The 19,583-nt window shown below is 42.3% G+C and overlaps 1 protein-coding gene across 1 annotated transcript in view; it reads left to right on the top strand.

Moving 5' to 3' along the window:
- The window catches only part of LOC135484023 (uncharacterized), a 265,997-nt gene that overhangs the window by 24,329 nt on the left and 222,085 nt on the right, over positions 1 to 19,583 (top strand). Inside the window, exons 6-9 of the mRNA XM_064765054.1 lie at positions 1,786 to 1,858; positions 17,229 to 17,339; positions 18,266 to 18,417; positions 19,302 to 19,368. Of these exons, the coding sequence (XP_064621124.1) occupies positions 1,786 to 1,858; positions 17,229 to 17,339; positions 18,266 to 18,417; positions 19,302 to 19,368 (403 nt within the window). The remainder of the gene's footprint in view (positions 1 to 1,785; positions 1,859 to 17,228; positions 17,340 to 18,265; positions 18,418 to 19,301; positions 19,369 to 19,583) is intronic.

Below are 19,583 nucleotides of genomic sequence, written 5' to 3'. Positions count from 1 at the left end.
TATGGTAGGGGAGGTTCCCTATCGATTTTGGGCCCGACCCGAAATCAAAGATGGCCGCCAGCCACCATCTTAGATTTTGGCATTCCGCTCGTTAACTGGAGAACCAGAGGTCCAACAGTCTTCAAACTTTTGTGGTGTAATGGTCTATGGTAGGGGAGGTTCCCTATCGATTTTGGGCCCGACCCGAAATCAAAGATGGCCACCAGGTCCCCGACTTGGTGATTTGTATTCCGCCCCGTAAATTAAGAACCGAGTGAGTGACAGACCTGAAACTTATGTGGTGTTATAACCTAGTGTAGGGGAGGTTCCCTATCCATTTTGGGCCCGATCTAAAATCCAAGATGGCTGCCAGGCCCGACTTGGTTTTTCGCATTCCGACCTGTAACTCAAGAACCAAGTGAGTGACAGACCTGAAACTTATGTGGTGTGATGAGGTTGTGTAGGGGAGGTTCCCTGTCGATTTTGGGCCAGACCCAAAATTCAATATGGCTGTCGGCAGCCAACTTAGATTTTGGTATTCCGATTGTTAACTGAAGAACTAGAGGTTTGACACACTTCAAACTTTTGTGGTGCAATGGTCATTCAGGAGATGCTCTCTATCAATTTTGGGCGTGTTCAAAAATCCAATATGGCTGCCAGCAGCCAACTTAGATTTTGGTATTCCGATTGTTAACTGAAGAACTAGAGGTTTGACACACTTCGAACTTTTGTAGATTTTGGTATTCCGATTGTTAACTGAAGAACTAGAGGTTTGACACACTTCGAACTTTTGTGGTGTAATGGTCTTCAGTAGGGGAGTTTCTCTATCGATTTTGGGCGCATTCCAGAATCCAAAATGGCCTCCAGCCGCCATCTTAGATTTTTGCTGAGATGAGATAAGATAAGAGATGAGATAAATTAAATAGCCACGCAGTTGCTATTCATTGATATCCGAGCATTGGATATTCTGTGACAGACATCAGGAGGTGAGATAAATGGCTAGGCAATTCCTATTCATTGATATCCGAGCATTGGATATTCTGTGACTGACACCAGGAGAAGGGATAAATAGCCTGACAGTTGTTATTCATTAGCATGTAAGCAATGGATATTCTGTGACTGATTCTAGCAGATTGCACTAGCTACCCGGCAGTGACTAGTCTTTAACTTCCTGAGTACCAGATATTCTGTGACTGATTCCAGGCGATCGCATAATTGATGCTGTTCCAGTAACAGGGTCAACAGCTTGCCCACTGATCTTCTGTGTAAATTGCTAGCAGGCAATCGCCTTGGAAACGGCAAAAACTTAAAAGATCAAGGAGATGACAACGGCGAAAATAGTATAGACCACGCTTCACCTCTGTAGTGAGTAAATGGGAAAACCAACCTCTGCTGTTCACGTGCATGTCTATTGTCAGACCAACTAGCCCAGTCAACAGCCATATTATTGTGGATGTTATTTGAGAGCCTCCACAAAATTTCATAAACAGCCACAGAGAAGATATTATCGTATTTATGCGCTAAAAAGCGCACTGCGCTTATATTCGAGGTGCGCTTATAGCCACAATTTCATATTTATAGGCTAAATAACGCGCGCAATGAACATATTAGCACACCGAACACACCAGAGCGGGGGCATACATTCGCAATTTGCCCCAATTGCGTTATATATTTCTAGTTAGTTAATACAGGATGAGTTTGATCATAAAGATAACATTATTTTAGTTTTCTCCTCCTTAATTTGTGTAATGATTATGAATTGTTTGTTTTTCTTATGTTATAATAAGACACACTTGGTTGTTTCAGAGCTGAGTTTGTGCTGGTGTGTATGTTCCTTGTTGATTTGGTAATGCTGGGCATTCAAGAAATCATGGAAGTGGTAAGTTACTCTGTAAGAAGTCTCTCCAGAATTATGTATAAAGAATAGCCCCCTGCTGCCACCTTGTCTTAACTATCCATGCTCTACTCTCAGAGGAAGGAGGGTTGAACAGGCAGGTGTAAAGTTTAATTCTCACTTTAAGCCTTCACCCTCTGTGAATAAATGGAGTGCCTAGGGTTGAGTGGTTGAGTTGTTGTTGCTCAATTTTGCAACAACATTGAGCTTGACCAACTTGTCAAGGTCACAGTGGTCAAAATTTGCAGAATCAAGTTAATTTTTACCACTTTTCCATCAAGTTTGACCCAATCAAGTATTCATTTCTGTTGTTGTTCAATTTTGCAACAACATTGAGCTTGACCAACTTGTTGAGGTCACAGTTGTAAAAATTTGCAGAGTCCTCCGTCTTGATGTACCTAAATAAACATAGAAATTGATTGGAAGTACTTGAGGTTCAATATTTCACTATATGGATGAATAAAATTCATTTTCACCACTTTTCCTTCAAGTTTGACCCAATCAAGTATTTATTTGTGTAAACTAGAATGCATAAGCTTTCTGTCCAAGCAATGATATTTTAGCAAGATGTTAAACTCTTCAAAAAATATATTTCCCCAAAATAAACGTTTATGAGCCTTTCAGAATTCTTTTCTTTTTTAGCTACTTGTATCACAAATCAAGTTTGACCCAATCAAAGGTATACGTTTCTGTAAACAAGACTGCATTAAAGCTTTCTGTCAAGGCAATAACATTTAGTATATACGTTGATGTAACATGTAAACTTCAAAAAAAGATTTTTCCCGAAAATAATGGTTTATCATGTTTATGAGGCTTTCAGATATCTTTGAGTAGCTAAAACATTTGTATAGCCTCTTTTAAATTGGTGGCTTGTTTCTATGACAACGTCACTCTTAACCCGGCCTCTAATTACGCTTTCATTAAATTCGTTCAAAATTTATTGATCTCGTTCACAAATCATTGCAAAAAAGTTGGTACAATGGTACATGTACATACATGGACATCTTTTTAAAATCTGTTAGGACATTGCACGTACCAGTTACCCATTTTTGGCTCACCTCAATTCTCTTATGGCGCAGGGTCAAACACCCATTGTCGTCGTCGTCGTTGTTGTAAGGCACATTTTGTAACTACTTGAGCTATCAAATTGAAACTTGGTAAATTTGTTCCCCTATGAAATGGCACGTGGGAGACCAAATTTCAGTCTGGTTCGATTTTTGATGTTGCCACTAGGTGGCTGAGACCGAAAACACGAAAAATACTATGGGCTCGATCATCACCAAGCTTTTTTCATACATGTAATGACGATACATGACATTTCACACTGGTTTTTGATTTGACCTACTTTTCAAGGTCACAGGGGTCATATAGCGTAAATTGGCCAATGGTGGCACGTTTCGTAACTACTGGAGCTATTGACTTGAAAATTGATACATGTACATGTGGCACTTTGTTATGAAGCCTTGCAGACTGCATTTTGGTCCGGTTCGATTCCTGAAACTGTGGGCCTAATCACTGGTAAATTTTTTTATCATATGTAATAAACTGTGTGGGAGGTGAGCACATTGGTCATGGCCATTTCATTCAGGTGGTATTATTAAGGTGCAGGAATTTAATACTTAGCCATGTTCCTGCGGATCCTGTAATTTTCCGACTTCGCTGTCTGTTGTGTCTCTCGTCCTTCACCTCCGTCTCGTTCTATGGTCAGCTGATTGTGCAACAAAGGTAAACAATACACACGAACACCTAATTAAATAATGATATAACTGTATTTACCTTTCAACACGTTCTCTAATTCCTCTAAACCTCTTCGAATATTCACTTCTAAATCTCAATGTACACTGGCGCTGACTGGCTGGCTTGGAAACTGTCCAAGACTGTTGTGAGAGCTGCCCTTTATATCCAGGCAACAATGCAGCCTCCAGCAGCCTGGATACGGTTACCAACGCAAACCCTGTTGTAGTGCAGCAACAACAAACCTTAACCTGAGTGGCCAATTTAGCCAAATTAACCAAAGACACTAATATTGAAATATACTACATCATCCCCTCCCAAATAAAAGCTTAAACTTCCCTAAAACAGTACCATGAAAAATTTACACCTTAAAATATCCGATACACCCTATATACAATGTACAATACTATATTAACAAGCGAAATATGATATACCCAAAACGAAGCGGTACCTTTCAGTCTAAACATCAAAAGTCCATAGCAGAATTACAATTTTATATACAATCCTAAACTTCAACATCCAAACAAAAAAACCTCTATAGCATCCATGCATCTCCCTACACCTGTCCCCTCTCATAAACAGGAGTAGACTATTAATTAATTAAATGCCTTAGTCTATGCAACAAAGTCAAATAGAACCTCCTCTCTTGCCCCATCTACCGAATACTTTCTAACAAACACGCGTGACATCTTCGCGTCCGAAATGTTGATCTCCAGCGTATCTATGATCTCCTTCAGACAAAGCGGCAGCTTCCTGAGACAAGTTGCCTCAGATGAGTTGGATGACTCACTGCTCGAAGAAGACTCTCCCTGTTTCGTTGCATACCTCGAAGTGGATAGTAACGTCGTCCTCTGTGTGGCTACAGGTGAACTTGACATAAGACGTCTCCGTTTCTCTCGGTTACTAATATGTCTCATCGAATCCTCCCTCTGAGAACGTGAGCGACGCTCCGAAATTCTAACCCTAGGAGACCGTAGCACCGGTGAACTGACGCATCTGACCTCGCTCCTAACAGTGCCGGAAGCGTGCTTTCTACCAACATGTCTATCCAAGTTTGATCTTTTCTTCGTCTCGAAGGAGCATTTACTACATCTAAACGGCGACACTTCTCTACTCCGACTCCTCCTGATGTCTGTCGGCGGCGCCATTTCTTAAAATAAAACAAAGCGTTAGAAATGTGACATCTTTGCCCTATCTCTAGGGACTTCTAGTCGTAATAACCTATTTACAAATACAGTAGCACTACTAGCTACCCTGGCTACCGTAATCGACATACTGTACAAGAAGGGCCTACTTCTTACAGATCTAGGCGAGACACACTCTTCCGAGACCTAGTGCCCCTCCTTGATGGTGCCTCACTCCGTTTCTCTTGGACTGGGATATTCTCTCCCGTCCCAGCAATCTCCTTGACTGTCACATTCCATTTCATAGACTCAGGAGCGGGTCCCTAAACTGCTTCATCCGGTTAAAATGGACAACCTTGGGCTTTGTTCTAGGGCCCTGCTGAATTCGGTACACCAAGTCTGAAATTTTCTTTGTCACTTTGAAAGGACCCCTCCACGGCCTCTGCAGCTTCTTGCTCTTCCCCCGAACGTTAGGCTTATCATGAAACCAGACAATATCCCCTTCCTCAAACGGTACAAATGACGCCTTCCTGTCATAGTACTCCTTTTGCCGGTTACTGGCAATCGCTAGCTTGTCCCTCGCAATACTGTATATCCTGTCCATCTTTTCCAGGAGCCGGTCCAAATACTCGGACGGATGACACTCTGGGGCCCCTGGATGATGTGTCCCGAAGATGATGTCTGCTGGTAAAGTCATTTCACGACCAAACATGAGCTGTGCGGGAGAAAAACCAGTAGTGTCGTGTACAGATGAATTGTAGGCCATAACGAGGAGACTTAGGTGAACATCCCACTCAAATTGGTTTTCACTGCAGTATAGAGACAAGTCCCCAAGGGTTCTCATGAACCTTTCTGCCATCCCGTCCGACTCCGGATGTCTCGGTGTAGTCCTTGTTTTGGTACACCCAAGACGCTCACGCACATCTTTCCAGATGTGAGACTCAAAGTTTGTTCCTTGGTCAGAGTGAGCCAGATCAGGAACACCAAAGGTTGCAATAAAATGGTCCACCAAGCGATCTGTGATGGTAGTGGCCTCTTGGTTAGGCACAGCATAGGCCTGAATCCATTTGGTAAAATAGTCTCCAACAACCAGTATATAGGAATTGTGGTTGTCCGTCTCTGGGAAAGGACCACAGACGTCATATGCAATTCTTTCTAGGGGTATTCCGACATTGAATTGCTTCATGGGCGCCCTCGGACGCTTGCCCTGAGGTTTCCTAGACTGACAGGGAATGCAGGTATGACACCAATTGTTTACCTCCCTGCGCATCACTACCCAGTAAAACCTCTCTCTGACTCTGGCCAAAGTCCTCTTTGGACCAAAATGACCAGCTGTGGGTACCTCATGCAACTCTTTTCTTATCAGGGGTCTAAGTTTTGGTGGAACCACCAATAAGTCTTTGCGAGCATCGCCACTGTCAGACTCCCATTGTCGGTAAAGGACACCCTCCTTTAAAGAAAGACAGTCCCACTGACTCCAATAGGATTTCAGGATCACACCCTGAGGGGAGACCTCAGTCCACGGTGGTCTCGCGTCTTTTTCCTCCAGGAGTTTAACTATCAGGGCTATGTCCTTGTCCTCTTGTTGGCTCTGTCTCAGCTCTTCTGAGTTACTTGGCCAATCAACCTCATGAGGTTCCGAACTAGATTCCTCTTCCTCCTGTGAGTCCTGACTGACAATAGTGAAACTCTGACTTCCCTGCACTGAATCTACATCATGAGTCACTTCTTGCACCCTTTGTGCATCCTTCAGGTCTCCCGAGTCTGAGACGGAGTCCTGATCGTGCTCATGTCTTTCCATCCTATCACACTGCTTGCAATCTAAGCAGTAGTCTGGTCTCCGAGATAGAGCGTCAGCATTAGAATGCTTGACACTAGCCCGATGTTCAACTTCAAATCTGTACTGTGACAAGTACTCTAACCATCTGGCTGTCTGACCCTCTGGGTTTTTGAAAGACATCATCCATTTCAGTGCATGATGATCGGTCCTTACGCGGAAAGTAAGCTGAGCATAGAGAAAGTGGTTGAAATGTTTGATACTGTCAACAATTCCTAGCATATCTTTCCGAGTAACACAGTATCGGCGTTCTGGCTTAGACATCAACCTGCTAAAATAGCCTATTACCCTTTCCTCACCCTCCTGACACTGGCTAAGCACACCACCTATGGCACAGTTACTGGCATCGGTGTCCAAGATAAATGGTTTATCAGGTATCAAGTAAACCAAGGATGGGAGCCTCTGTCAGACTTTTCTTAAGTTTTTTAAAGGCTACTTCTGCCTCCTCATCCCATGAGAATTCCTTGTCTTTCTCCATTAACTTATGGAGAGGCTTGGCTATTGTCGCAAAACTGTTTATGTGCTTCCTATAGTAGGAGACTAGGCCTACGAAAGATCTCACATCTTTCTGGCTCTTTGGAGTCGGCCAATCCGTGACAGCCCTGATTTTCTCAGGATCCATACCAATTCCCTTACTGCTTACAATATGTCCCAAGAAAGACACTTCCTCCTGCAGCAAGTTGCACTTCTTTGCATTGAGTTTGAGACCCGCTTTCCTTAGCCGCTCAAAGACTTCTCTGAGTCTCTCCAATGCCTTGTCAAAATCTGGCGCATGTGAGATTATGTCATCCAGATATAATGGACAGACTTCCCATGGAAGACCCTTTAGTACGGCATCCATCAGACGCTGAAACGTCGCACTTGCATTTACTAGACCGAATGGCATCACATTGAAGTGAAAATGTCCCAATCCTGGCACAGAAAAAGCTGTTTTAAGTTTGTCATCAAGGCTGTCCATCTCTACCTGGTGGTAGCCAGATTTCAGATCAAGACTAGAGAACCACTTGCTCCCTGATAAAGCCTCAAGACAATCATCAACTCTAGGCAGAGGGTATGCATCAAGCTTTGTCACGCTATTAACCGGACGCATGTCCACACATAACCTCAAACTTCCATCTTTTTTCCGTACTGGGATTAAATTTGTTGACCAAGCGCTGTCGGAATTATCAACAATTCCCCGATCAAGCCAACTTTTAACTTCCCCCTCTATGTCTCCTCTTTGTCCCAAGGGAAGCCTTCTGGACTGTTGTCTAATTGGCTTTGCATCCCCTGTATCTATCGAGTGTCTGGCGTATGTTGTCTTACCAATATCACTGGCGTCTTTCGAGAAAATATCAGCAAATTCTCTTAAAAGACGGGCTATGGCCACTTTCTTAGTGTGGTCTTTCCCTTTTGAACTTCTGTCAAACGCATCTTTGACATGCTCTGGCACCCAGAGCTCACCCTTCTCTGAGCTTTGGCTCAAACTGGCCTCCAGGGATTCTGGAGCTTGTATTCTCCTAATCTTTTCATTGATGACTTCCTCATCTGAAATTTCCGACACAGGTTCAACCCATGCCAAAACTGTATTACGTCTTAAAACTACAGGCTCCTCGGATAGATTAAGCAGCCTAACTGGGGTCGTCTCTATTGACATGTCCACTAAGCCTTTGGCGACAAGTATACCACTCTTTTCCATAAGTGAAGACGCAGGCACAACTAAACCATCTTTTGGTCCCCAACGTGCGCCCGTCATCTCACCCAAGACAACTTTTTCGCATCGTGCTGGAATAACCACCTTGTCCTGCAAAATCACCCGCCGACAGACGTCTATAACACTACCTCTTGTGCCTATTATCTCGTGATGACAGCACATCACAGTATCTTTCATGTAGTCAACCTGGCAATACTTTGCTAAGAAATCATGTCCTAAAATGACGTCGTCCTGTATGTCCGCCACCCAGCATAGGTGATCAATCTGTACCCCTCCAAAGTTCAGGCTATAAACAGCTTTCCCAGCAAATGGGATAACGTCACCATTTGCAGCCGTTAGTCTCCCACCAGAACTTTCTAACTCGGGTCTCTCTTTAACAGGAATGTCATTGAACTTGAACGTCTTTGGATTAGGCAAAGTCACCGATGCCCCTGAGTCAACTAAAATCTCGACCTCCAAGGTCGCCAGGCACCCTCTGATATAAAGACTGTCATCTCCGGCTTCCCCTTTCGCCCCCATGGCTCTCATGTCAACGACGGGCCCCTCCTCATTCACTGTTGTCGATCTCTGGCCCCCGAGGTGGACACCTGCTCGTTTCCTTGGCCCCGAGCTTTGATTTTCTCTAGCTCAACTTTCCACTTTGGACAATCCCTCTTAAAGTGGTTTCCCTGACAGTGGAAGCACTTTATGTCTCTGGAGCTTCTGTGTTGGTTGTACTCTGCCCTTGGCGCTTGGTTGTTCCTGTTGTTCTTAAGCTCCTTTACAACCTGTAGAACCTCAGCAAGTGTTTGACAACTTGTCTTGGCTGTCATTACCCATTGATTGCTGTGCTCCAACTACTCTGACCCAACTACTCTGACCTTCCCATGGTCACCCGCGCGCCCATTTGAAGCCGCTTGAAACGCCTCATACTCTGTGGCTGTCCTCTCAGCGTCTTCCAGGGAGAGAGGTCTTGACTGTTTAACAAACCACCTGTGATTTGTATCCTCATTTGCATCAATGAACTGATCTCTAGCTAAGGACTAGAGCATCTCCTTGGACTACCCGGGGTAAGCTCTCCTTGCTAATTTTCTAATGTCTTGGGCTAACTCAGCCAAAGACGAATCCCTTTTCCTCCTGAACGACCTGAGCTGCGCCCTGAACAAATCTACTTGGTTCTCCTGTCCGAACCTTCTCTTTAGTGCTGCAGTGAGCGCGTTGATATCTTTCTTACTCTCAGGAGAAATATCACTGAGTACACTTTGAGCTGGGCCTCTTAGGCTCGCTGCCAAGTACTTCGCTTTCAATTGACTGTCCCACATGTTCAAATCACTGAGCACCTCAAAATGAGAGAGAAAATCTTCTAATGCTCCTGACCCGTTGTACGTGTCTGGCTTCATTATAGGACATTTGGGAGCCATGCACATAGAAGACACATTTGTTCTCGGAGTCGGATTTTGTTCAAATCTTCTAACTGGCGTACTCATCAGTTGTCCTGGGTTCTCATTACTGCTGAACTGAATCACCAGCTGTTCCCTGCTCTGGAGCTGATGCTGTGGAGCTAGCTGTTCCCTGCTCTGGAGCTGATGCTGCGGAGCCAGCTGTTCCCTGCTCTGGAGCTGATGCTGTGGAGCCAGCTGTTCCCTGCTCTGGAGCTGATGCTGTGGAGCCAGCTGTTCCCTGCTCTGGAGCTGATGCTGGGGAGCCAGCTGTTCCCTGCTCTGGAGCTGATGCTGTGGAGCCAGCTGTTCCCTGCTCTGGAGCTGATGCTGTGGAGCCAGCTGTTCCCTGCTCTGGAGCTGATGCTGCGGAGCCAGCTGTTCCCTGCTCTGGAGCTGATGCTGTGGAGCCAGCTGTTCCCTGCTCTGGAGCTGATACTGTGGAGCCAGCTGTTCCCTACTCTGGAGCTGATACTCCGGAGCCAAATGGTCCGTGCTCCTGATGGAGTGCTCCGGAGCTAAATGCTCCGTGTCCAAGAGCTGGTACTCTGGAGCCAGACCAACTCTGCTCCGGAGCTGTTGTTCCGGAGTCAGATGCTCCTTGCTCCAGAGCCCATGCTCCGGAGCCAGATGCTCCTTTTGAGTCATGCTCTGGAGCTGACGGTGCTCCGGAGCCAAGTGCTCAAATTGCCGTGATCTAGCCTTATTCAGGCTCCGATCCCCATTCTCCCTCCTCCTTTCTTTTTGACTTAGAGGCTCTGTTTCAGTTTGCCAGCTCTTATCATAAGTATGGGCTTTACGCTGCTCAGAAGGAGACACTGGTGTAAGTGTGGCTTTATTCAGGCCACCCTCTCCCACTAAATGTCCCCTACTGATAGCCATAGCACATTCTAACTCCAGCCCCTTTATCTCCTTCTGCAGTTTCCTTATCTCTGTCTCGAAGACAGCCGAGACAGCTCTCTGAGATGGCTCACTCGGAGCCGCGTTGTTTACACCAACGGCTGTTCTAACATCGTTTCGCACCCCTCTTTTACCGCTCGAAGTCAACAAACTCGCTGCCTCGGGAAAATCTTCCCAACTATCGGCCTGTTGGCGAACCTCCACCGGTTGATACACCAAGGTATCGGCGGCATAAAATGAATTGGGGTATCTTCTGTTCATAACGGGTCCGAACTGAATCGTATCGTGACTATTATTAGTGTTTGATACGTCTGAAGCCGATCTGAAAACTGTTGCCGATTGCATGCGTGACGTCAATGGGCGGCCATCACAGCCAATTTCACGGACGCCGTCACTCTCATTCTGCCTATTCCAGGATATCTCATCCTTTCCATTCATAGCTGGGCCTATATTTATCTAAATTAACAAAAACTAGGCTACCGTATATAGCTAGGCTACACGATTCAGTTGTTTTCACTGCTGTCACCAATGTAATTTTCCGACTTCGCTGTCCGTTGTGTCTCTCGTCCTTGACCTCCGTCTCGTTCTATGGTCAGCTGATTGTGCAACAAAGGTAAACAATACACACGAACACCTAATTAAATAATGATATAACTGTATTTACCTTTCTACACGTTCTCTAATTCCTCTAAACCTCTTCGAATATTCACTTCTAAATCTCAATGTACACTGGCGCTGACTGGCTGGCTTGGAAACTGTCCCAGACTGTTGTGAGAGCTGCCCTTTATATCCAGGCAACAATGCAGCCTCCAGCAGCCTGGATACGGTTACCAACGCAAACCCTGTTGTAGTGCAGCAACAACAAACCTTTTAAACCTGAGTGGCCAATTTAGCCAAATTAACCAAAGACACTAATATTGAAATATACTACAATCCCCAGGTATCGCCAAAAGACGTATTGTGGTAGGAGCTTCTATATATTAATGGCAAGACTTTGGAATGAGCTTGGTGTTAACATTAAAAATTTTAAGACTGTTGCCATTTTCAGGCATGGGCCATAGACCCACTTTTTCTGGTGTCTGATGTTTTTGAACCGCAATGGAGCAAAATTTGGATTTTGAGATAAACTCTATAAATGTAAATTGTATTCATTCATTCATTCCTCATATCCGGACAAACCTCTGCAAGAAATAAGTATGGGTTACAATGTACCATGAATGTATAAAATCGTACTTTCTCCTTAGCCTACATCTCAAAAAGGTGAGTACTGTACCTAATAGTTGCTGTTGTAAAAGTAGTAAAATGCTTAGCTGGCATGCTGTTGCACTGATCTGCTTGCATGGTTATTGTAGATAACATGTTAAAAAGGCTTGACCATAGGTACCACCATTTGGCTAGAACTTGAAATCCTTTGCTTTAGGACACATTCAGAAGATTGATGTCAATCCCAATTTCAATATTTGGAGTTGGTTCTTTGTTTTCTAGAGGACATCCTCCCTGGTTCTACTTCCAATAGTTTCAGGATTTCAACTTCTAGCCGAAGTGGGGGTACCTTTGGTCAACCATTTTACCCCCCTTTCCGTTCACTGTTGACCGCAGGTCACCAGTTGATTGTGCGTTGATAACCCATTGATATACACATGTACGCAGTTGTGGGGATTTACCGTTTAGTTCATTTCCTATCGGATACCTGGTGTTGCGAACAATCGATTGGTACCGATATTTCGTAGGTTTTTCTTCCAGTGAATCTTGGCGCAATTTTGAGTTGAAGTTCACTCAGAAATCACAGATTTGAGAAGTTTCAAAAACATGTATTTTCACCCTAAACACTTCGATTTTGACCAAAATCGTTATGTTCTGCATTGTTCCTTTGTTACTAGTAATAGAGGAAGTGAAACACACACAAAAATATAGTTTTGTTATTCTTTAAATTTATTCATTTTTCCAAGAATTTGGCAAAAATTGTTGATTTCTCAACAGTTTTTGGTGTTTTTACCCAAAAATGGATGATGATATGCGCTTCCAACTGCATTCATAAGAAAGACCTTGATGTACTGAACAAACTTTTTCATTACTCCAAAATTATCAGATCAGCGATTTCTGAGCTACAGGCTGTGAAAGACAAGGTACCAAAAATGACAAAAAAGCCAAAAACATGCTTGAACTCCAAGGGGTAGCATATTTAAATACATGCTTGAACTCCAAAGGGTTAAACATTGATTAACCAGTGGATTCTTTATGGGAAACTTCAACATCGTCACTAGACCTTACAGTTTGTTGATCAATGGCCTTGACTGTGAAATCAATTTTCAGTTGAATTGACCTACTATTTGTGGGGAATCCTATTTCGATAGCATTATGCATATAGGAATATTTTGTGGCTGGTGAAATTATGGCGAGGAAGTATGGATATTATGTGTCTTATCTTTTTCCTTTTACCACGTAATAATTCCTTTAACATTAAAGTAAAGGTTCACTGAGTCTATTCTGGCCCGTAACCGGTATATTCATTCATTTGAGCACAGTGAAGATGCAATCATACAGCTTCTAGTTTCATACTCACCTCTAGATAGAATGTAGAATGCAAACATATGCCGTGGTCACACTGGGGTTTTAACACGAATTGAATTCGAATTAAAACGTTGATACGTATTGGGGCGTCACACTCAATTCGGTTCATACCGATCTCAATCCGCTTTTAACCAACACAGTTCTTAAACCGAATTGAATGCGAATCAGCTAATCCGAATCAACGAAACCGTATTGAGATTTCAAGTGTGACGCGCTTGATACGAATTAAGAATTTCGATCGCACTCCGCATGCGCCAGGCGCACTTCCTCTTCCGTTAATTGACCTTTGACCGCGGGAACTAGTGCTCCGAACTAGTTAACTGATATATTTATAGATGGCGCGTCGTTAGTACGCATTGAGTGTGGCGCGTTTTATACCGATTTGAATGCGTATTTGGGCCAGTGTGACGCAACCGTTCTGAAACTGGATTAACCAATTCGTATTTCGGAGAGCGCTCTACGGAATTCAGTTTCAATTTGCATCCAGTGTGAACACACCAATAGATAAGAGTGGCATCTACAATTTGGGGTGAACTGTTATGTGATCCAGCTTTTCACCTTGGTAGGCCTGTCATTTTGTTAACTTGGACAAACCAGTTGGCTGGCACCTTGGTAAATCAGTGATGTACAATGCAAATGGCGCATTTTGCAGATGTTGCTTCCCAGTGTTTAAAAAACATTGAATCGAACATTAAAAACTCAAAACCTCATTTGTTGACCGTGTTTGTAATGTTTTAAGTGCATGTGCATGTGCTTTCTGTTTCTAAGATTATTCTTCTTGTTGTCGAACTGGAGGTTTTGGTTTTATGTTCTTTTTACTGTTCCATCTTCAAGCTTTGTTTCAGTTTCTGAGTGCATATTAAATTTTTTGAAATTTTAATGAAAAGCCTTGTAAACTCTTTGACCGCCAGCGCCAAAAGTGGCGGTTTTCCACGCAAATGTGTGGATTGTGCACTTTTTTCATTTTAAAATTTAAAGAAAAAAAACATGCTCATAAGGAAACAACTTCACGATCATTTCATTCTCCTGAATCATCTGTTTGAAGTTCACCATCAACCAGATGACATGAACCCAGGTCTTCTGATATTCAAAGACACAAAGTCAATTTTAGATCCACAATCAATCACGAGGTGACATACTAGTTCTAAGTAATCATCTGCTAATGCCTAAGCAATATTCATTCCAACTCTCCAGCATGACTGTTGTTAGCCAAGTAACAGCAGATCTATTTAGGAGCCATCTGATGGCCTCCTGATTAACTGAATGTTGATTGTACCTGGTGGTCAACAGATGACTTTCCTTAATGTAGAATAGCGGCCATGGCAGTCGAAGAGTTAAGAACGTGTTGATGCTTTGGTCTTCAACATGTTCAATAGGTCCCATAGTTCTATGGTTTGCAAACCATAGAACTGTAACTTTTCATGAGATGCAAACCATGAGAAAAGTACATGTATGTGGTCTGCAATAATCACGATGCAACACAACATGGTTTTAAAGAATGAAAATCCATGGATTTGTACAACTACTAATCTATGGTTTTGAAATAATTTTTTTACATGTTTTTGTGGTTTGGATTAATGGATGGTTTGATGAATAAAACTGCTGGTTTGAATAAAAAACAATTGTTTCAAAAATGTTCCTCATTGAATGAAATTAGTGAAATGTGTTCATTTATTGTTTAAAAAAGGAGATTATTCCAGATATTTGGGCAAATGATTAAATTCCCATGTCGCAACTCTACTCTCCCTTCATCGAAATGCATCAATTGCGATGGGAAGTCACTACACTCAATCTCAGCTACCTAATTGTTCTGTTCTTGCTTCCTTGTCATAAGAATTAGAACATGTGTCTTGTGCAGCCGACATCGTAAAGATAAGGAATTTGTGTTTTATCATATACCCTAAATGCACTTATCCGTCAGACATGCTATGAAAAACATCAACATTTGCCACAAAATGTAAGGACAAACTTCGCCAAAATCATGGGAAGTGTCTGCAAAGGATGCTTTTGCTTTAAAATGAAGTCTCTGCCACTTAAAATCCCATTGAAACTAATGTTTTAAAGAAAAAATGTGCGAGAAAGTTCGAAAGAATTACCACACCGAGCCTGGAGGCAATCTGCGATGCAATAAAAATATCTGTATTGCACTCAGTGCAATACGGCTTCTTCATTGTTGCCAATCCAGAGAAAACACCTTCACAACTTCAGGTCATATTCATTGTTTCGTCTTTACGTCCTACACTACTCCTTTTGTTATGTCATGACGTTGGAATTCCCCCAGTGTTGGCTTTCGACATCGGTGTGAAGTCGTGACGTTGTTACCTCAAAACTTACGTCTTCCATGACGCATTCACGTCATAAGAGATTTTTGCCAAAAAATTACAAACATTGCCTTTTAATCAACATTTTCTTGGTCTTTCCGGGAATATATGTGGCATATGATAAATATAATGCTGCCCTCGTGTGTGATCCTCGTCACCAGATTGCACTCGTTAATTTTCCCCGGCCCGAAAGCTCTCCATCTGCGGTCTCGAGCTTTCTAAAGCTTGAGAAAATCAACTCGTGCAATCTGGCGACTCAGATCACACACTCAAGCAGTATTCTTATTGTACAGTATAGTCCACACTCTGCATTTTGGATGCATGAGTCGGACTTAGCAAAAAATCGCACTGTGTAGATAGACCTTTAGGTCTATAAATCAAGTTTTTAGAAAATAACACCTGTTTAAAAATTTGATGTCCAAAACATACATGTACTCTGCAAGACAAAATGTCTACATGAAACTACTCAAGGATGAATTAGCAGATTACAGCAAATGCCATGCTTATCTGTCTTAGCAACACAGAATGTAAACAACAGTTAACTCAATGGCTGCTGCATTGTTCATCCTTTGCATTGGAGCAAAGACTTTCTTGAGAAGACCATGCAACAGAGCATTATTGTAGTCCAAGCAAGAACACCAACTTCTTGATGCTGGCCATATATCAGATATTTTTGAAGCACAATATAGAGTACAAGTTGGACAATGCATCTTTCAGACTTAGTGTCCAGTTAGCTCCCAGATCTCTAAAGGAAGTTGGAACTCATTATTTCTACTCCATCTTCTATGATCGAGGAAATAAATTGAGTTCTCATTGCAGAAGAGATAGCCATAAAATCTGTTTTTGGACCATTAAAACACTCGCAACCTTCCAATGCTCTGAATGCAGGTTTAGACATTACCTACATAAGACAGCCCATTTCTATTGAGGGAAGACAGCGAGTAACTAGTTATGATCTACAAACAACATCTCATAGGCATCTTTATCACATTTCCAAGCAGCGAAGTGATGTTAAGAAGGAGTGGCCCCAAAAAGGAGCTCTGAGGAACACCAGTTGACGTACAAGACCATTCTTTCTCATGCACATCCATTTACTAGGCACACTGAGACCTTATGGCCTCAAAGATTTGAAAACTACCTCTTTAACCTCTTGACTACTGGGCTGTTCGAGCCGTTCTAACGGGGCCTTTTTTGATATCATAGTGCAGCCACGTGCATCTGGCAAAACTGTATTTGCCGCCACCGCAGCGCCATCTATACAACTTAGTTGAAGTTGGTGGGTTGCAGACGACATGCCTGCGTCACTATACACCGGTAGCGACCGCTCAAGCGATCGGCGGAAGTCAAGAAGAACACATTTTTCTACTACATGTATCTAAGAATTGAAACAAAATCAAAAAATATCCAAAACCTTTAGAAAATGAGTTCTCTCAAGGAACAGGAGAACAACAAACATATCAAAGGAATGATTACGTTGGTTGTTTAAAACAGGAGCATACCCCATTGTAAGACGTAACAATGGGTGATATGAATAAAAACTAGCAAATGCTTTTGCTTTAATTTTGTCCAGAAAGAGTGATTGTACATAGAATTATAGATGAAAGCATAGTCTCTATTTATATCATCTGCAACAATGTCACTATTGATAGTTCTGGTGCATTTGATTTGGTTTCATTTGCTCCTGTAAGTCTTTCAAACTGTTCAGATCCTGCACTTTCTGGGACTCGCATGTTTTAAACCACTTTATTCTATTTCAGAGATTGGCTCAACCCTTCCGAGCATTGCGTCCTTTCGTGTTTGTCTGCAAAGCCAAGAATATTGCCCACATGTTTGAAGTGTCTATGTCAATTGCACTGAGTTTAGGCAAGGTAAGACGAAGCATAGTGTACTATATCATGAGAAATAAAATACCAGTAAATTGACTTGCTTACTTTTCAATGCTTTCCTAATCACTTTCCTTTAGAGGGGCCACATACCCTATATAGGGGTCAACATTACTGACTGTCACACAATAAGGCCTGGGTTTAATCCCGGAGGGAGCCCAGGATTGTTTTCTAGATGAACATGTGTGGCTTTCAATGATGAACCAGTGCGGCTTTCAAGGAACTAAATTTCCTGATTCTTCACAGTCCTTGGAGTGAGAAAGACTGAGGGTTGAGCCAATCTCTGACCTAAAACCCAGGTTCCTTGTATCCATGATGTCATAACCAGGGCAAGGAAAGTACCCCTCCCAGTATGAAATGCGCGTAGATTGCAATAAACTCTCTCGTCGAAGACTGCGTCATCTAGGCCCATAAAGCCACTTGGCCCCTAACTGTAGTTGCATGTAAGAATAGCATGGAGAATAACCCCTGCAATTGTCGAACAAATGCCGAAGAAGAAGATGACCTACCTGCAGGACAACATTAAGTGGATTGGAAGATTTCTGCTTGCAAGTACAATATCATGGCATCAGCAAAATCCATTCATGTAAATCATGTGATATGCCATCATCAGAACAAACTGGTGAATCTTTCCATTTAATGTGATCTTGAAGAACTGCATTACTAGATGTATGCACAACTTTATTTCATGGGAGACTCCAGAAAGTTCTTTTCTTACTTGTGCAAAACTGACTCCTTTCTCAGGGTAGCCGAGTCCGGGCCAAGTCAGTATAAAGGCATTAGGATAGTTGGTTTGTCAGAATAGTACCCAAGGAGTTCATCTGTTCTGCAAAAAACTCGACATTGACATAATTTTCTTGTTGCCTTTGTCAAGGTAAATCTGACTAATCACCAATGTTCCTGTATTGCAGGCTCTTTTTGTCATCCTTGGATTCCTACTGGTGTTCTCGGCAATAGGAGTGCATCTCTTCATGGATGATTATACATTCATCAGCTGTGCATCGGCCATTCTGCACACCAAAAACACAACAGAATGCAACCAGTATGAAGCACATAATAATGGGTATGTAACTCTGCGTATTCTCAGAACTTTTATATTTTACAGCTTCTTTCAAATATTTTTCCTATGTTGCATATGTTTATGGTTCATGTTCGGGTTAAAGTAGTTCAAGAGTGGTGGTCAAATCAAGGTTCTAAGATAAAAGTGTTTCACATTAGTTCGACTTTTGATTCTAATCAAGGCCTTGATTTACGTTTTATTTGGTTTAATCGGCTATTATGTCCACTACAGTTCTTCAGTTACATTTCTTTTACCTTGTCTTTCATGACTAAGAATGGCGGTGAAACCACTTACATACAAAGTCATCTGTTCTTGAAAAAATTGTGATTAGCTGCGCAAGTCATCGAAGAAAGATAATCATCATCTTGTTAATATGTCTAATTTGCTAACATTTTCTTTGTAGTTCTTCATCATCTAACTCTTCTTACAATGTAACATGCCAAATCTGTAGCAGTAATTCTCCTTCTTATAGTGGGTAGGTTATTAAAACTAACTAATTTTGAGGATAATCAAGATTTTACATCTCTGTTCACCTCTTTCCTCAGGCAGCATCCCCAACTAGAATCAAGCCAGACTTATAGTGAATGAGAAGATGCCTATGATGTAATTTTCATGGCTTTGTTTTCCAAATTTGTAATAAGTTGTCAAAATATCCAATGACAGTTAGGAACTTTTGACAGTCAGGAATATGATGTTGAGTAGGACTGGTACGACTGACAGTTAGGAACTTTCATCCATGCTACACTTTTACTGTCTTTTGTTTTACCATGTGACCGCAATGTCCGTACCAGTAGGAGATTTGATTGACAAGTACTCTCATTCTTTTTGATACACTTTGTACATTGGGATATAAAACTGAATTGAGATTCTACTGTTTACTATTTCAGATCTTTTGATCACATTGGACTTGCAATAATTCGCTTGTTTGTGCTGTTGACAACAGAAAACTACCCAGTAAGTCAATGTGTTTCTTCCATTATAGATGGCTATCGAGAAATGCCTGTTTCTGAAGAAAATAAGAAAGGAGTCCCATGGCCTAGTGGTTAACACTCTTGGCTCAGGTTCAATCCTTGGGAGAACCCAGGATTGTATTTCTGGATGAACCGGCGTGGCTTTCAAGGGACTATGATTCATTGTTCTTCACAGTCCTTTGAATGAGAATCAAAACC

Source organism: Lineus longissimus, chromosome 3, assembly GCF_910592395.1.
Source record: "Lineus longissimus chromosome 3, tnLinLong1.2, whole genome shotgun sequence".
Taxonomy (NCBI): Eukaryota; Metazoa; Nemertea; class Pilidiophora; order Heteronemertea; family Lineidae; genus Lineus; species Lineus longissimus.
The sequence above is the reverse complement of the archived record's forward strand: the minus strand, read 5'-3'. Positions and strand labels throughout refer to the sequence as shown.